Source organism: Trichechus manatus, unplaced genomic scaffold, assembly GCF_000243295.1.
Source record: "Trichechus manatus latirostris isolate Lorelei unplaced genomic scaffold, TriManLat1.0 scaffold00024, whole genome shotgun sequence".
NCBI lineage: Eukaryota > Metazoa > Chordata > Mammalia > Sirenia > Trichechidae > Trichechus > Trichechus manatus.
In genome coordinates this window covers 13,818,905-13,836,234 of record NW_004443960.1, presented here as the reverse complement: position 1 = coordinate 13,836,234, position 17,330 = coordinate 13,818,905, and the positions used below count along the sequence as shown (strand labels likewise).

Sequence of the window (17,330 nt, the reverse complement as noted above, 5' to 3'; positions counted from 1 at the left end):
ACCAAAGTGGGATGCAGAACATTTTCTTAATAAACTTTGTTATGCCAGTTGACCTAGATGTCCCCTGAAACCATGGTCCCCAGACCCCCACCCCTACTACTCTGTCCCTTGAGGTGTTTGGTTGTATTCAGGAAACTTCTTAGCTTTTGGTTTAGTCCAGTAGTGCTGACTTCCCTGGTATCGTGTGTTGTCCTTCCCTTCACGTAAGATAACCCTTATCTACGGTCTAGTTGGTGAATACCCATCTCTCTCCCTCCCCACCCTCGTAACCAGAAAAGAATGTTTTCTTCTGTGTTTAAACCATTTCTTGAGTTTTTATAACAGTAACGTTACCGTTATCTTTAAGGGAAGACGCTCCTTCTTATGATCTCGGAAAGCAGTCAGAAGAGAACTAAGTGTCACAGAACAAGTTATGCGTGATCCTAAGTAGCACCCACCAATGTGAGACGAGGAGGCCTTCGACTCAGTCTTTGATAATGGAACTGAGCGTTTCTCTAGTCTGTACCAAGGCCTCATTTTCAGTGACTTTATTATCATAAAGGAGCCTAGTGGCCCAGTGGTTAAGCACTCGGCTGCTAACTGGAAGGTCAGCAGTTTAAACTCACCAACTGCACTGCTGGAGAAAGATGTGGCAGTCTGCTTCTGTAAGGATTACAGCCTTGGAAGCTCTGTGAGGCAGTTCTACTCTGTCCTGTAGGGTTGCTGTGAGTTGGAATTGACTCAGTGGCAATGGGTTTGGTTTCTTTTGGAGTATCTCATAATGTATAATCTTGTTTGGAAAGAGAGTTAATAAACAGATAGCTTTTTTCCTCCCTGCTTATTTAGGATATTCCTGTAGCACATACTAATTCAGTTTGGATTTGGCAAGGCAAGGTGAATACCAGTCCTCGGGTTTTGTGATGTCCTTGGGAAAACTTTTTTTCTTCTTTTCCTTTAGAAAGTGCAGAAGGTTTTCCAAGTTACGACACAGCTTCTGAGCAGCTTCACGAAGCAGGCTATGATGCATATATCACTGGACTGTGTTTCGTCTCCATGGCAAACTACCTAGGTACTTACTGTACACGTCTGTGCCAGATACACAGTGGTTTGGGATGGCTCTTACCTGTCTGCGGTTTCCCTGGGACCCACTCACCCAGTTAGAAGTAGGAGGGTTTTGAGATTAGATTCGGAGGAGATTGGAGGTTGGGAAACACAAGGAGGATCCACTTGATACTTCCCTGTGGTATGGTACTTGGCCCCTACGAGTACCTTTGCTGAGCCATTCTGTTCATTTAAATATATGTTTAATTTTTTTTACATTTTTTTTTATTATGGTAAAAATAGATACAGTAAAACCTGCGAAAGCTGAAACCTGTGTAAGGCGGAAACCTGTCAGAGAAGGGAAGCTCAAGTATTTTGCATTAAATAGAGAGCTATAGAAAAGTGGTAAGACTGTACCCTGTCAAAGGTGGAAAACTTGCGAGACTTGGGGAAAAAAACCAAGGCAGTCCAGTGGAGTTCCAGCTCTCACAGGTTTCACTGTATAAGAAAACATTTGCCAATTCAACAGTTTTGAATTGTTTAATTCAGTGACATTGATTGCATTCATTGTGCTGTACAACCATTACCGCTATCCTTTTCCAAATTATTCTACCACCAGATGTGAGTATATTTTTGCCTGAACTTTCAGGCGTTGTCTGCATGAATGTGTATAATCCCCTGCTTCTTTTCTTCATTAGGTTCTTTTCTCAGTCCTCCAAAAATTCACGTGTCTGCCAGATCCAAACTCATTGAACCTTTTTTTAACAAGTAAGTAATCAGAGGGTCCCAGTCCCTGAGTTCTCTCTCATTGTAGAGAAGCCAGCATCTTGGGATGTCAATTAGGGGTGCTTGGGAGGTGTGGTGTATCTTCAGATAAAATATTTTTCATCTCTAGTGACTCAGATGTTTTGTGAAAATAGAAATTAACCTTTGGGAAATAATTTATTAAATATAATGGTTTAAAAACAAAACATTGCCAAAGGTGTAGTGTATCTCTCCCAAGTGAAAAGAACCAATAGTTTTGGCATTTAAATTACCTACAGGGGAAGCCTTATTTTGTTTGTTTTTTGGGGTACACGGTTATACCTAACTACCCCTACCACACTTTACATGTGAAATTATTGTCTGTGTTTGTATTATTATTTGGTTAATTAATATTTTTAAAGTCTTCTAAGAAGATGTTGTTTGCACGGATGGCTTTGAAGACTTTATCTATGGAGAGGTTTTGATTCTCCGTGTATCCCTAGCCCTCATCTGAATGGATGCATTGAAGTACAAGCTTGCTCATGTGCTTTCAGTGTTGGAAGAAGTCATTGTGAGTTAGGGAAAAGTCTGAGTTCAGAGTATTTTCAAAGAATCTCAAGATTATTACTTCAAAGTGTGATTTGTGCTTGCTTGGCACAGTTGAGGCTACGGATGTTATCCTCAAGCAGGCCAGAGTTTGGCTGTGGGCCAGAGCCCTAAACTTCGTCTTTGCCTGAGCTCTCTTAGCCAGGTTGGTTCTAGGAGATTCTGGGTGAGCCAAACAGAACCAGGCAGCCCACATGGATCACCATCACTGGGAGGGGTAGCTCTTTACTGTTGAGTTGGTTACATCGTTTCTTCTGCATTGTATGCAGCACTTTACAGTCCTGTCAGTTCTTGACCCTGTAAGAATACTGCCTCCTTAGGATGTTTGTATCGACATTGGTATAGTACCACAGTTCTTGTGCTTAGATGAGATGGTGGAGGAACAGATTCAGTTCCAAACATTGGACTCCTACAGGTTCTGAATTTGTCACTTGTTAATGTTTTAGTCTTTGCCCTTGTTTTGTATGAAGTTCATCTCAACTGGGAGGTGTTCACTCACTTTTAAATATTTAAAACAATGATCCCGCTTCTCCAGTAAAATCAGCTTCTTATGAAATCAGGTGATGGTGCAAACCTAGCTGGATGTAGATTGCTCTAGTTTATCAGTTGTGTGTGTGTGACCAGCATGCACAGCACCAAGATTTTGTAGGTTAATCTAATATTGCTAATAATCTGGAAGACGTGATTCACAAGAACTGGACAGTAAATACATATTAAATGTATTTTAAATTGAAACATCTGTTCAGTCATATTTTTTGCTGAAACCGAGATGCATTTCAAGAATAGTGGAATAGAAGATAGGATTCAGGAACCTTCCTGTGATACATCACTAAAAATTCTTGCCTAACTTGATTTTGGGGTTCTGTTTTTCCCATCTGTAAGGAAGGATATTTTCTCCATCTTTGAAGGAAAAAAAAAAAAATTCCTGCAGAATTTGAAATACAAAATGAGAACTATTTTTATTATTCTCTTTGGGAATAGCTTGGGTAAGTACAGTTATCCATGCTTCCCGTTGCCATCGAGTCGATTCCGACTCATAGTAACCCTACAGGACAGGGTGGAACTGCCCCATAGGGTTTCCAAGGAGCACCTGGTAGATTAGACCTTTTGGTTAGCAGCCATAGCTCTTAACCTCTACGCCACCACGGTTTCCCATACATGCTTAGCCCATTTCAAAAGTGGGGAAAGCAGTTGCTTCCTTTGATATCTCTTTCTGTGTTGATGGTGACCTCATTCCAACTTACATGAAGGTGTGATTTATGACATTAAAATTTATGATTTTGTCATTTTTCAAGTTGACCCTGTAGAGAAAGCAAACAATTGCTGCCAACATTATCACAAATATTAAGACATGTAAACTTTTCTGAGGGTTTATTTATTTTGGCACCAGGCCTTTCTAAATGTAAGCTTTACCAAATGCATAGTCCTTACGTAAATGTGGATGGGCCTCAAACTGCTGATATTTGCAAATAATATTTTCTTCTGCTCTTTCCAGATTAACGTTTAATAAGTAAACCTTGAGGGGAAATAAGCACCTATTTCTGAGTTGTTCCAAATTAATTAGCTATTGGCTGCATCAGCTATGCCTTTTTGGAAGCTTTATTGAGAAAATCCTGAGACAGCTGGTGTTTGAGCAGTATGCAAAGATTGAATGTGGTGTAAGGTGCTTTCTGAGCCATACTTGTCTAGGACAGTGTCCCTGTGAACATCTGGCCTGGCGCCATTTTGTCTTTTTTGTGGCCAGGGCACCTCCCCTTTGCCTCCTTGCTTTGTTGGGACCAGGAGGAAGGTCAGAAGAGAGTTCAGCCATGGAAGTCAGGATCAGACCACTGCTAATGGTAGGCTACGTGGAATGTACTCTCCACTGACGTTGGAGGCTCTCTGGTCAGGAAATGACTTTCCTTCTTTTATAACCTTGGTCAGTTTTGATCAATGCATGGAAAATCAGACTTAGAGAAGATCCTTGAGTCGCATCCTTTTAGGCTGGAAAGAGCTAAAAATACTCTCTGCTTTTACGTTTTATTGCACCACAGAAAACACAAAATCAGACTTTTGCCCTGTATTTTATGAAGTCATCTATTTTTGCAAGACACCTGGTTCAGGAAGACAATGATTCAGAAGAATTGGACAGTGAATACCTAGTAAATACGTTCTTGTAGATAACCTTTAAAACATTCTTGTAGATAACCCTTCATGAAGGTGTTTGGGGGAAGGTTATTTTCCACTTACCTCAGTTCTTAGAAAGGTGAACGAAATGAGCAAGTGTCTTATTTTGGCCGTTCTCTGAAATGGAATTAAAATGAAGAGCTGCCTGCATCGTGCTTGTACAGAATTGCTGCCTGGTGCTTGATACAGTATTCTGAATCTGAACAGGATTCCTCTAGAAATGCAGGTCTTCCTGGCATGACCCTGCCTTATAATCTTTCTAAGTTACAGAGGAGGAAACAAACCATACAAGCCCTTGGACACAACATTTCTTCCTGTGTAAAATGGGGATGAAACAATTCGCCTCCCACCGACGTTATGAAGGCCATAAAGATTGTGTGAGATGCAGAAGGATTTTGATAGTTCCTAGAACTTAGTAGGCATCCAGTATATGTTATTTTCCTTTCTTAAAATATAAGAATTTAATGTGCCAGGATATTTAAAAAAAAAAAAAGTGGATACGTAGCAGGTTGTATTTTAAGTTTTTAGTTTAATTGTAAACAAGCAAGTTTATTATCACGTAGACATAAAATTGGAGCACAGAGTCAGCAAGTGTAAAGTGTCTGCTTTTGCTGGTACCTAGTCTTCAGTGTTTGCCTGTGAGAAGCCAGGCGATGCTTAAGTATTTCAGAGTGGGACATCATGGAAGCAAGAGTGCTTTGATTTGGACCATTTAGAGAAGTTTTGTTCAACCACAAAAGGACAGATATCGTATGAGCTCACTTACATTAAAAGACAAGAGAAGGTGAATGTAAAAAAAAAGGTTTGTTATTCAAATGACTATAATTCAGGTTGTGTAGGTCTGTGTAACAGTCGTATGTATAGAGCAGGGAAGAACCATTCATTATAGTGCCTGAATTAGAGCATGCCGAGGGTGGCACAATGGTTAAGCGCTCGGTTGCTAACCAAAAGGTTGGTGGTTTGAACCACCCGGTCGGAACTGACCTGATGGCCCCTAACAACAACAACGTTTCCTTCTCTCTCTTCCTCATGGAGAGCAGTCGTGTGCTGGCAATAGTGTGGTTTTTTCTTGTAATGTGCACGTGCTTGATATTCCACATCAGAGACATTTTAAACTGAAGGATTACGGGAAAGCAAAATACTGAAGATCAGAGCTGTGTCTTCCTTCTTCCCAGCTGTCTCCCTGATAATGGGCAGAGGAAATCTTATTTGCCCTGTTGGCTGGTGACTGCTGGGCGTGCTGGCGGCATGGGATGCAGGTCACTGGGGAGCTGTCGGTGGGGCTCACGAGCCTGGAAGTGCGCCCTCTGCTGGTTTCGCCCAGGAGGATGTGCCTGTTCACCTGCAGGAAACCCTCACTTACTCTTCCTCCTCCACCTGGCGCTCTTTATACAGAGGAGTCAGCCAGTCTGTTCTGATGCCCAGTGTTTGCCGTCAGCTTTGAGCACTTTGGGTGATGGACCGAATGTGTTCTTACTGAGGTACTGTTCAGATCAGGTATAAATTAAGTCCTTTGTTCCTCCCATGGGACTTCTACCTTCCCAGTATAAGCGAGGGGTACAACAGTTTGTACTGTTTGTAAGAGCATAGCCACGTGTCACAACACTTGTCAGCTGTATGTTCACATGATTGGTTTGGTTTCTGTTCGATTTAAAATTTAAAAAGCCATTTGATTCATTTTTCCAGTAGATGTCATGTAGTGCAGCGTAGCCCAGGGACTAAGAGTGGTGTCTGGGGTCAGGTACCTGGATTTGAATCCCAGCCCCCCTCCATATTACCTGTGTGATCTTGGGCCAGTTAATGTCCCGCCTCTGTGCCTCAGCTTCCTCATCTGTCAATTGAAAATATCAGTACTTATTTGATAGGGTTGTTGTGAGTGAGGAACCCTGGTGGTGCAGTGGCTAAGCGCTCGACTGCTAACCAAAAAGTCAGTGGTTCGAACCCACCATCCGCTCCATGGGAGAGAGATGTGGCAGTCTGCTTGTGTAAAGATTCACAGCCTTGGAAACCCTATGGGGCAGTTTTACTCTGTCCGGTAGGGTTGCTATGAGTCGGAATGGACTCGATGGCAATGGATTTGGTTTTGGCTTGGGTGTGAGTGAAATGAAAGACTCTGTGTAAACTGCACAGTGACTGGGGCATAATGGGCCTAAGTCCATGCTTCGCGGCTGCCACTGCTGTGGTGACATTTATATTTGGAGACTGCTTCTCCGGACCAGACGCCAGGAACAAAAGGAGGCTGTTTGTTCTCCTAGAAGATACTGTCTGATTGGCCTGGCGATCTGCTTCCGAAAGGTCACATCCTTGAAAACCTTGTAAAGCATAGTTCTACTGTGCACACATGGGGTCGCGATGAGTCGGAGTCGACTTGGCAGCAGCTAACACCAACAACAACTGTATAATCATACTTTTTGTATGGAACACACTCTTTAAGTGGGGCTTTGTATGGAATTAGGAACCTTGACCAAAAAAAGGGAGGAGGGGCAGGGTGCTCGTATCTAGATCTGGGATGTTATGGGAAAAGATGTGAATGTCTGTTTTGTTTGTTTTTTTCCCCTTTGAGGCACATGGTTGTTCCTCAGTCTTTGTGCTCTGTGGTGTTTTCAGCTGTAGATTTTTAGTGGAGAGGGAGTAAAGAAACAGCCCGTACCAGGTGACCCATTGGAAGCTGTTTCTTTTTGAGCAGCTCATCGCTTCATTGCTTCAGTGAGATTTTAATTTATAAAACTATTGGTATTTTGGAAACACCTGAAGCATTTTTCATTTGTGTCCGTATTATTGTCTTCTGTTTTCTTATGTTTAACTTCTTGGGCACGTAAAACTTGAGAGATGTAGACGTGTACTTCTGTGACCGCTGCCGCCGAGGTTTGCTTACAGGAGAGGCGGCTGTGGTCCAATGAAGAGATCAGAGGCTTCAAGGTAGGTCAGCTTGGGTTCAAATCACACATCTCGGGCAGGACATTGGGCCTCTCTGAAGCTCCGTTGTATTATAGGGTTGTCTGAAGTTGAGTAGTAGCATCTACAGAGCTGCTTAACATAGTCTGTGGCATGTAGTAGGTGTAAAAGGAATGCGGTTGTTTTTGTGACTTTAACCATAGTGAACTTTCTAGAAAATACTGTGAATCTAGTTTTTCCTCATATTATGGGGCCGTGTGTACTTAGCTGAGTTTCTCTGGGTGGCCGACTCTCTGTGTTGACAGGAGGAAAGAAGTAGAAGTTCATGATGCCAATAAAATTTTTTCTATAGAGAATGACAGCTTAGAAGCCCTCTTAAGAAAACACTTTAGAACCGTCATTGTATCTTAATGTAAAAGACCTTGCTGCCGAGTTGGATTGTGAATGAGAAAAAGAAAATATCTGCCCTGGGTGTGGGCCATACTCATATGTATTGAGCTTATAATTTTGGTGGCTGTGTAATTTGTGAGGCAGACTGAAGCAGACGGTCTCTTCCAATCGTCTGCCACCAGCAGCAGCTGCGCTGTCCACATCCCTTTTACCAGAAGCTCCTGGTGATGCCAGAACTGAGGAGGTCAGGATGTGCAGGATGGAGGGAAATTAATGGCAGATGATGAGAATCAGCCTCACTGGTGACTGTGGGACCCTTCCTTTCCAGTTGACTGCCTTGGTAATGTAATTTTATACTAATGGTGCGTGAATAAAGGAGTAACACACAGTCTTTTTTGTTGTTGTTGCTGGGAATATGCACAGCAGACATACCACCAACCAGCTGTTTCTATGTGTACAATTCAGTGACACTGGTTACATTCTTCGGGTTGTGTAGCCATTCTCACCCTCACTTTCTGAGCTGTTCCTCCCTCATTAACGTACTTACCACCCCATAAGCTTCCTGTCTAATCTTTTGAGTTGCTGTTATCAATTTGATTCCATATAGATAGATCTTAAAAAAGTGTGATGCTCAAGGCAAACATTCTTTACTAGTTAAGCTAAACTGTTCCTTTGTTTTAAAAAGACTTCAGGGGGTAGTTTTGGTTTCAGGTTTAAAGATTATCTTAGGGAAATAGTTTCAGGGATTCATCTACCCTCTATGGCTCCAGAAATTCTGGATTCCATGAGAATTTGAAATTCTATTCTGCATTTTCCCCTTTTTATCAGGATTCTTCTAAAGAATCTTAGATCAAAATGTTCAGTAAGGAACACACGGTCTTTTAAAATGTAATGTGCTCTGCCCTCCACTCCCATCCCCACAGCTGCTTCCAAACATGAATCTTAAACCAAGGATAGAGAACATAGAACATAACTTAGCATAGACTGGTTAGTAGTGGTGCTGTTGTAGACATTGCTTTTTTTTTTTTTTAATTGTGGTGAAAATATACACACCAAAATGCCAATACAACAACTTCCACATTTACAATTTGTAGACATTACTTTTTAATCACGGATTACATTGCAAAGAATGGAAATCCCGAACACTTAATTGTGGTCATGAGGAACCTGTACATATACCAAGAGGCAGTCGTTCGAACAGAACAAGGGGATACTGCGTGGTTTAAAATCAGGAAAGGTGTGTGTCAGGGTTGTATCCTTTCACAATACTTATTCCATCTGTATGCTGAGCAAATAATCTGAGAAGCTGGACTGTATGAAGAAGAACGGGGCATTAGGATTGGAGGAAGTCTTGTTAACAGCCTGTGGTATATAGATGACACGGCCTTTCTGGCTGAAAGTGAAGAGCACTGGAAGCACTTACTGAAGAAGATCAAAGACTGCAGTCTTCAGTATGGATTACACCTCAACATAAAGAAAACAGAAATTCTCACAATTAGATAAATAAGCAACATCACGATAAATGGAGAAAAAAAAATTGAAGTTGTCAAGGATTTAATTTTATTTGGATCCACAATCAACGCCCATGGAAGGAGCAGTCAGGCAATCTGATGACATATTTCATTGGGCAATCTGCAGCAAAAGACCTCTTTAATGTGTTAAAAAGCAAAGATGTCTCTCTGGTAAACCACCAGCTGCTCTGTTGGAGAAAGATGTGGCAGTCTGCTTCCGTAAAGATTACAGCCTTGGAAACCTGATGAGGCAGTTCTCCTGTGTCCTACAGAGTTGGGATGAGTTGGAATTGACTCGGGCAGTGGGTTTGGTTGGTTTTCTCGGATGTATACTTAAGCAGCTGGCCCTTTCTGTAGTAGGGCATGTTGGTCGTAAAGTCAACATTCTTAGGTTTTCCTAGCCAAGTATTGGCCCTATCTAGGAGCAGGTAAGCAATAGTTATTTCCAAGACTATTTAACATTTAATTTATGTGATTCAAGGCTTAGCAGAGTACTCTAAGAAATTTAGCATAGCTGCCAAATATCTGTGGAGCCCTGGTGACACAGCGGTTAAGCGCTCAGCTGTTGACGGAAAGGTTGGCGGTTTGAGCCCACCCAGTGGCTCAGCAGCAGAAAGACCTGGCAGTCTGCTTCCATAAAGATTACAGCCAAGAAGCCCCTATTGGACAGTTCTACTCTGTCACATGAGGTCACTGTGAGTCAGAATTGACTCGATGGAACCCAACAACACCATCACGAAATATCCATTGAACACCTTCTGCTATGCAGAGTATGACGCCTGCATTAACTGTAATTTCTGGCAGCAACCCTTGGAGCTGGATGACAGTGTCCCCATTTTCTAGGTGAGGTCATCTGCCCAGGGCCTCAGGAGAGGCAGAGCCATGGTGGGGCCCAGTCCTGTCCTCAACTGAGAATGGGCTCTTTCTCCCCAGCACACAGTCTCCAGAAGAGAGTTCTACAACTGGTTGCATATTTTCTTAAAAGATAATGTTTGTATCTCTGAGAGATTTCTTTTTCTCTCAGTGTTTAGCCTGAGCAGTGGTTCTAAAAGATGTTGATTTTGACCACTGGATTGTGTGGGCTCCTTTCCTATGACATTTTAAATCTGTTGTTTTACAGGCCCTGCAGATGTTGCCTTTATATAATGCTTAGTTTAACATTTTTATTTGATGTAATTTGATATGGTTCATTTGATGGACACTGTTCAAATGAGCTGTTGGTTTTCTTTTTTTCTTGTGTGTAGTATTGTATCTCTGTTTAAGAAAGGACACGAGTTGGCTTCAGGACAAATGTCGGGTAGTGCTCTATTTGTCAAAACAGCAAGTGACGAGATTGAAAATTGTCTCTCTTCCCCACCACATGAGTGAAATTAAAATAACTGATGCCACAGTATTTCCCTCTAGCCCGTGGTTACCCTCACAGGAGGCTTTAGTGAGCAAAATAAGTGAGCTTATTTTGTGAGAGATGCCTGCATGGTCTCTACCCTGGATGATGAACTTCGTTTTTTATAGCACATAAATATGTATAATGATGAGCCCTTGCATACAAGGTTCTTAGGAAGTGCTTTTACTGCTTGTGCCCTGAAGGAAATACCAAGACTGTTTGCCAGAATAATCGAGCTGGTAAGATGGTAAAGGTTTCAATTTTCCATTGGAAGGCTGGGGACTTGGGCCAAGCTACAAATTAATTCACTGCTCAAATTGTGTTGAGATTAGATTTTACTCAACATTTCTTTTGAGATTAGATTTTACTCAACATTTCTATAATCCAGTCGTCAGTGGCATGAGAAGGGTACTGTTTATTTTACTTGGAAATCTCTTTTTGAGATAAAGCTTTCAGAAAGAGGTTTATGTAGTCTTGCTGAAGGCAGATAAATGCAATGCAGATTTCTACTCAGTGAGTGAAATACTGGGCTTTCGGTAGGGAGAACGAAGAGTTGGGGGCTTGAGGTTTTTTCCTTTTGCTAGGGAAAGAGACTGAATGAATAAGCACTGTTCTTTATTAAGTATGCCATGACCTTGAAGTCCTTCTGGATCACTCAAGCGTGTGTGTGTGTGTGTGTGTGTGTGTGTGTGTGTACATGTACATAAATATGTGTACAAATCTGACATTACATAAAACACCAGAAACCAGTTGCCATCAAGTCGATTCTGACTCATGGTGACCTCGTGTGTCAGAGTAGAACTGTGCTCCATAGGGTTTTCAGTGGCTGATTTTTTGGAAGTAGATTCCAGGCCTTTCTTCCAAGGCTCTTCTGGGTGGACTCAAAACTCCAGCCTTCCTGTTAGTAGCAGAGCATGTTAACTGTTTGACTCCATAAAGCAAGCCCTTTGTGTTCACATACCCCTGAGGTCTCTCTGTACCCTGAGCTGTGCTGGGTCATGGGGTTTCCTGATGGTGAGCATGTGGGATGTGTTCAGGGGTGACTGGACAGCCTCGTGCTCAGACAGCAGCTCTTCGATCTCTGGCAACCCGACCGTCTTCACTGCCTGTCTTCCCGTTGCCTCAGTCTACCCAAAGCTTTTCCTCAGACAGTAACCTCTTGTATCTGGGCTCTGCCCCATTAGATGAAGCTATAATTTAATCGACCCATAGAGCATTAAAAAAAAGAAAAAGTTTCTAGGATCTTTACTTGTATCCTGTGCTCTCGCTTGGATGGCAGCTAACAACAGCAACAGAAGGGGCATGGGTGAACTGCAGTCCTGACGTGGCCTCGACACTCCTGCCAAGACTCTCATTCACCATGTCACACAGAGGCTTTGGAAACAGCTCAAATCCAGATGAGAGAGGGGGCCCCAGCAGGTGCAAGGTGGGGCGGCTAGTGTAGTCCCAGCAATAGGAAGCTTTGGGCCTGAGTCTTCTCTCTGCCTCCATGGTGGCCACGGGCAAGCCACTGAACTTGTAACAACTGCTTCCTTGTTCCTTGTTCAAACCTCCGTGCTGATTATCCAGAGATCAGAGGATCAGACGAGGCTGAAGATGTCATGTTACAGATTGTTATTTTATTCAGGAACTTTGTACTTTTTTTAATAAAGAATTTTTTTTTTCCTGATAAAAACAAAAAATCTACTGATAATCCATCTCACCAGCCCAAAAAAAAAAACCCTATCATTTTAGTGCATTTCCTACCAGTTTTTTTCTATGTCTATTTCATTTACTTATTGAGATGAGTAGACTTCATTTATTAATTGAGATTGTACTGATTATGTAGTTTTGTATGTATTTTTTAAATTGTATGTATTTATAAAACAAAACATTTGCCATTTTAACGTTTTTTACATGCACAGTTCAGTGACATTAATTATGTCACCATGTGTACAACCATCGCCATTATTCATTTCCAGATTTTTCCATCACCCTTAACAGAGGCTCAGTGCCCCCCATGAAATGAGTTCCTCTTTCCCCCTCTCTCCCACATGCCCCTGGTAGCCACTAATAAACTTTGGTCTCTATACATTTGCCTGTTCTAGATATTTCATATAAGTGGGACCACACAATGTTATATACTTTTTTTTAAATACAATAAGCAATTTTCAAAAGACATTAAAAGTTGTGGTCAACATCATGTTAATGGCCTTCATTGGTTTGTCAGGTGCATATATCATGATTTAGTTAAAACCTTTCTTTGTTGTCAGACCTCTTGTCAGTATATATTTGCACTGCACTGGGTGTGACCGTTTTTTTGCCAACCACTTCTTAAAGTGACCATGAGTGCGCCCTCTGATTCATTTTCTTCCTCTGCCATCAGTTACAGCCCTGGAAAACCTGCTGCTTCAGGAGCAAAATTAAATATTTTCTTTCATTTCTGAGTAAAATCTTTGATTTCATGCATAGATTTGGTAATGTAAAATTTTAAAGAACTTAATGGTCTTTTCAGTTCCCAGAGGTTCGAGTCTCTATGCAGAGTGTTCCAGAATCATCTTCAAGACTTCTTGCATGCATTTTTGAATAACACGTTTGTCCTTTTTGTGTTCTTGAGCATAGCTTTATACAGCGGGTTAACACTGACATTGTTTTGTCATTCTTTTTATTCACTGAACAACTAGGGGATGGTTCAGATGGGCTGTGGTCAGCATCTAGGATGAGCCATTGTGTCATCGTAGAATAACTTTGGATCTTAGGGCAGCCTTGTGTGTTTCGTGAATCTGCGTGTGAAACTTGCTGGTAAGGTTGGAGAGTTTTGATAAGGTTAGAAGTGTCTGAATCTTTGTGCTGTATGCGTTAATTCTTTCAAGTGTTTGCTGCATTGGTGGCTAAAGCTTTATTTGTGATGCTTAGGGGTGTTCCGTTGTGGCTGATTCACAGAAATAAACTGGGCTTTTGCCAGTGACTTGCCAAGAGAGTCATTTAAGTAATCTTTTGTACTTTCTTCTTTAAAAATGAGAACGGTGACTGTCAGCAGTAATTTTCCCTAATTTATCTCTTGCAGAGAACCTAGTTGCTTGCCAATATTTGACCTGGTTTGGGAGTCATAGAAGTCTTATGTTGTTGCATCCTAGATTTTGAGGCAGTTGCTGGTATTTAATAGTTTTGTGCTTTTCTAAGTCAAAATCATTTAATGCAAAAAAATCATTTAAGATGAATAATTTTGAAGCAGCTGATTCCTGAGTCATCTTTAATGGTAATTAACACTACAGCGTTGAACATACCGTTTTTCTCTTAATGCAGTGATTCTCAGTCCCCAGAGTTTCTCATTCAGTAGGTCATGGTGGGGCCTGAAAATTTTCATTTTTAGAAGCTCACAGGTGATGCTGGTCTGGGGAACCACACCTTGGGAACTTCTGCTCTTAACCAGTTGGCCAACAGGTGTGGAAATCAACAGAATTCTTAGACTAACCCATTGCTCTTGAGTCGATTCCGACTCATAGCGACCCTATAGGACAGGGTAGAACTGCCGATAGGGTTGCCAACACTGTAGTCTTTACTGGAGGTCTTTTCTCCTGCGGGGCAGCTGGGGTTTGAACCGCCTACGTTCTGGTTAGCAGCCGAGCACTTAACCACTGTGCCACCAGGGCTCCTAATACTTAGAGTAGGAGTTCTCAACTCTGGCTGCACATTGGGATCACCTGGGAATCTTTAAAAATGGGCTGATGTCCGCCCTCACCCCTAGACATTCTGATTTAATTGGTCTGGAGTGCTGCCTAAGCACCAAGGTTTTTTTAAAGCTCCTCAGTGTGCTTCTTGGGCTGAGAACCACTACCTTCCATCATCCCAACCATTACTTGGATTATTTATCAGCAATAGACTGAAAAATTGAAAATTAAAATGTTTAACTGATAGACATTAGCATGAGGACCTCTTTAAAATTTCCTTTTAGGAAATGGGCATGTGGAAGAACTCATCTGAAGGGCTTACGGTTCTATACTCCTAAATTCGGAGTTTTATGCCTCAAATGATTCTTCAGTGACTAGCAAGCCTTCTTACACAGTCTGCATTACGTTGTCATACTGCCTGGCTGCAGAGTGAAGTTTGGAGGATGACTTTTTGTGAGTGCCGTATAGCATATGGGTAGCAGAGACGGGGTAGCTCTTTGGAAATAAAGGCATTGTGTGGCCTATGTGGTTCAGAGGCTGAACGGAAGTTCACTGTGCTGAGCAAAAGACCCTGGAGTATGGTGTGCTTCATTCACCCTTAGATGTTTCCAGACATGTTTGAAAGCTAGGATAAGCAGCATCACCAGACCTGTAATCTTAGAACATTAAAAAAATGATATATACCATAAAGAGTAAATATATTTTATGACACCTAGAATGTGACCTTTAGTTACACAGCTTTTAAAATTAGTTGTTTAGTGTTGGTTTTTTTAAATTGTCATAAAATGTATGTATAACAAAACATTTGGCAGTTCAACAATCTGTGTGTGTATAATTCAGTGGCATTATGTTCATCATGTTGTGCAGCTGTTACCACTGTCCTTTTCCAAATGATTCGACCACTATTAACATGAACTCAGTGCCCTCTAAGCAGTGATCCTCCTTTTGTCCGTACTCTCACCCCTGCAAACCGCTAATAAGCTTTAGTTTTGTACATTTGCCTACTTCGTGTAAGTGGGGAATCATACAATATTTGTCTTTTTGTGATTGACTTATTTCACTCAGCATAATGTCATCAAGGCTTATCCATGTAATTACACAATTTCTTAGACTAGAATCCTGGTTGTGCCATCGGCCGTTGTATCAAATGGGAATTTTAAATTTAGTCTTTGGCAGAGGTAATGTCAGTCCTTTAGAGTGAAGTGCCAAAACGCTATTTCATCAGAAAGCTTAAAGAGGTGTGGCAAGACTTCTGCACACAATCTGGGGTGTCTTTATCATATTATAGCCATTTGAATCTTCACTAAAATAGAAGTAACGTTTCATGCAAGTGTTGGCCTAAGTGAGTGTCTTTTTTGATATATGCAGATGAATGGCCTTCTGGGAGAGATCATTCTTTAATATAGTTCACAGTGAAGGAACATCCTTTCATGTGTTTATCAACATTTCTGCTTGCCTAGTGCATTTCTTGAAAACTGTCAAGTGATCTGTATGTGAAGTACTTTATCATATCGTTCCAGGGAGACGGTGTAGGCCCATGACAGCCAGTTTGTATGAGGCATGCAGGCAATGAAATGTTTTCATTTTATTTTCAAAGGTCAGGGATGTTTCCAGAACAGTGGCTTGCAACAGTATGGCATAAGGACGGTGGGAGGCCACCAGCAGAGTTTACTCTGGTTCAGTTAGGCAAATGCTTAGCCACAGATTTTGGGGGTGGTTTCACAATTGCAGCCCCTCTCCAGAGGCATAGTTGGCCAAGTCACACACACAGTTGGTTTTTGTGTTCTTCCAGAGTTTGGGGCTATTCAGTCTTTCTGAAGTCTGGACTTGAAGTTGGAGACCTAGGGGAAGAATGGGAAGTGCTATTAATAGTTCATTTGATAGATAGGAACCGTAGGGGGCAGTGAGTTTATGTTAATAGGGGAGGAACAACTCTGGAAAGGGTGGTGAGATGGCTGCACAACTCCAAGAATGTACTCAGTGTCACTGAATTGTACATGTAGATACTGTTGAATTGGTGTATGTTAACAACAACAAAAATAAATTATTAAAAAATTGTTTATTTGAAACAGGTTTCTATTTAAAGTTTTGTATAAACAGGCAAGATAGTATGGATTAACTTTTTCTCTTTAGTCTTTTGGGTGTTTTGGCTGAGAATGAATTTTTACTTATGCTAATCAGATATAATATTTAAAATTCAAATGAAATATTGGAAAACAAATAGCCTGTATATATTGCTTAACAAAAAATAGTCAAAAAATTTTTTTGTAAACATTTACATGGTGAGATCAGTTGGGGAGGTCCCCTTTTTTCTTTTTAGGTGTTAATCTTTGTTTACATGGGACAGTAGGTTTTCTGAACTCCTTACTGAGGGCCCATGATTTTAGAAATAAAATTTGACGAAGAAGTAAATTACAGACTCAAACTAATGATTTTTATATTCATTCCATTTCCCCACAGCCAGGGGACACAGTTTATAGGATACACAAGATTAACTCAGCTGGCATTTTCAGTTGTGCTTCCTCTAAGAAAGGGCTCTTGTTATTCCCCTGGGCCTCTCACTTCTGGTAACCTTTCTTCTCTTTTTTAACTTAAAACAAATAATAGTAAAAGGAATTTTTAAAAACAAAGCTCACAGTTTAACAAAACAATTGCCTTTATTTTTTTGTTTTTTTTGGTGCTGGGGGAGGATTTTATTTTTTACTCCTGGTTTAACAAGAAGTATCGTACAAAGATGTAATCATAAAGTTCTGTGCTTTTTTAAAACAGAATTATATCATAATTTATGTTTTGAAGCTTTCATAGTTATTTCAATTATATAATAATTTGTTGAAATGATGAACTGTATTTACTCACCCAACATTATTAAATACTGAGATTGATTTTTAGTGTAATTGACAGTAGAGCAATGAACATCTTGTAGGTTCTACCTCTATTCTGTTGAAATTAGAGAAAAAAAGTTTT

At 41.0% G+C, this 17,330-nt stretch overlaps 1 protein-coding gene across 3 annotated transcripts in view; it reads left to right on the top strand.

The window, feature by feature from the left end:
* Window positions 1-17,330, top strand: part of PARN (poly(A)-specific ribonuclease) — a 152,417-nt gene that overhangs the window by 34,976 nt on the left and 100,111 nt on the right. For all 3 annotated transcript variants that reach the window (XM_004373268.2, XM_023728477.1, XM_023728476.1), the window contains 2 exons: window positions 938-1,048; window positions 1,719-1,788. In XM_004373268.2, the coding sequence (XP_004373325.1) occupies window positions 938-1,048; window positions 1,719-1,788 (181 nt within the window). The remainder of the gene's footprint in view (window positions 1-937; window positions 1,049-1,718; window positions 1,789-17,330) is intronic.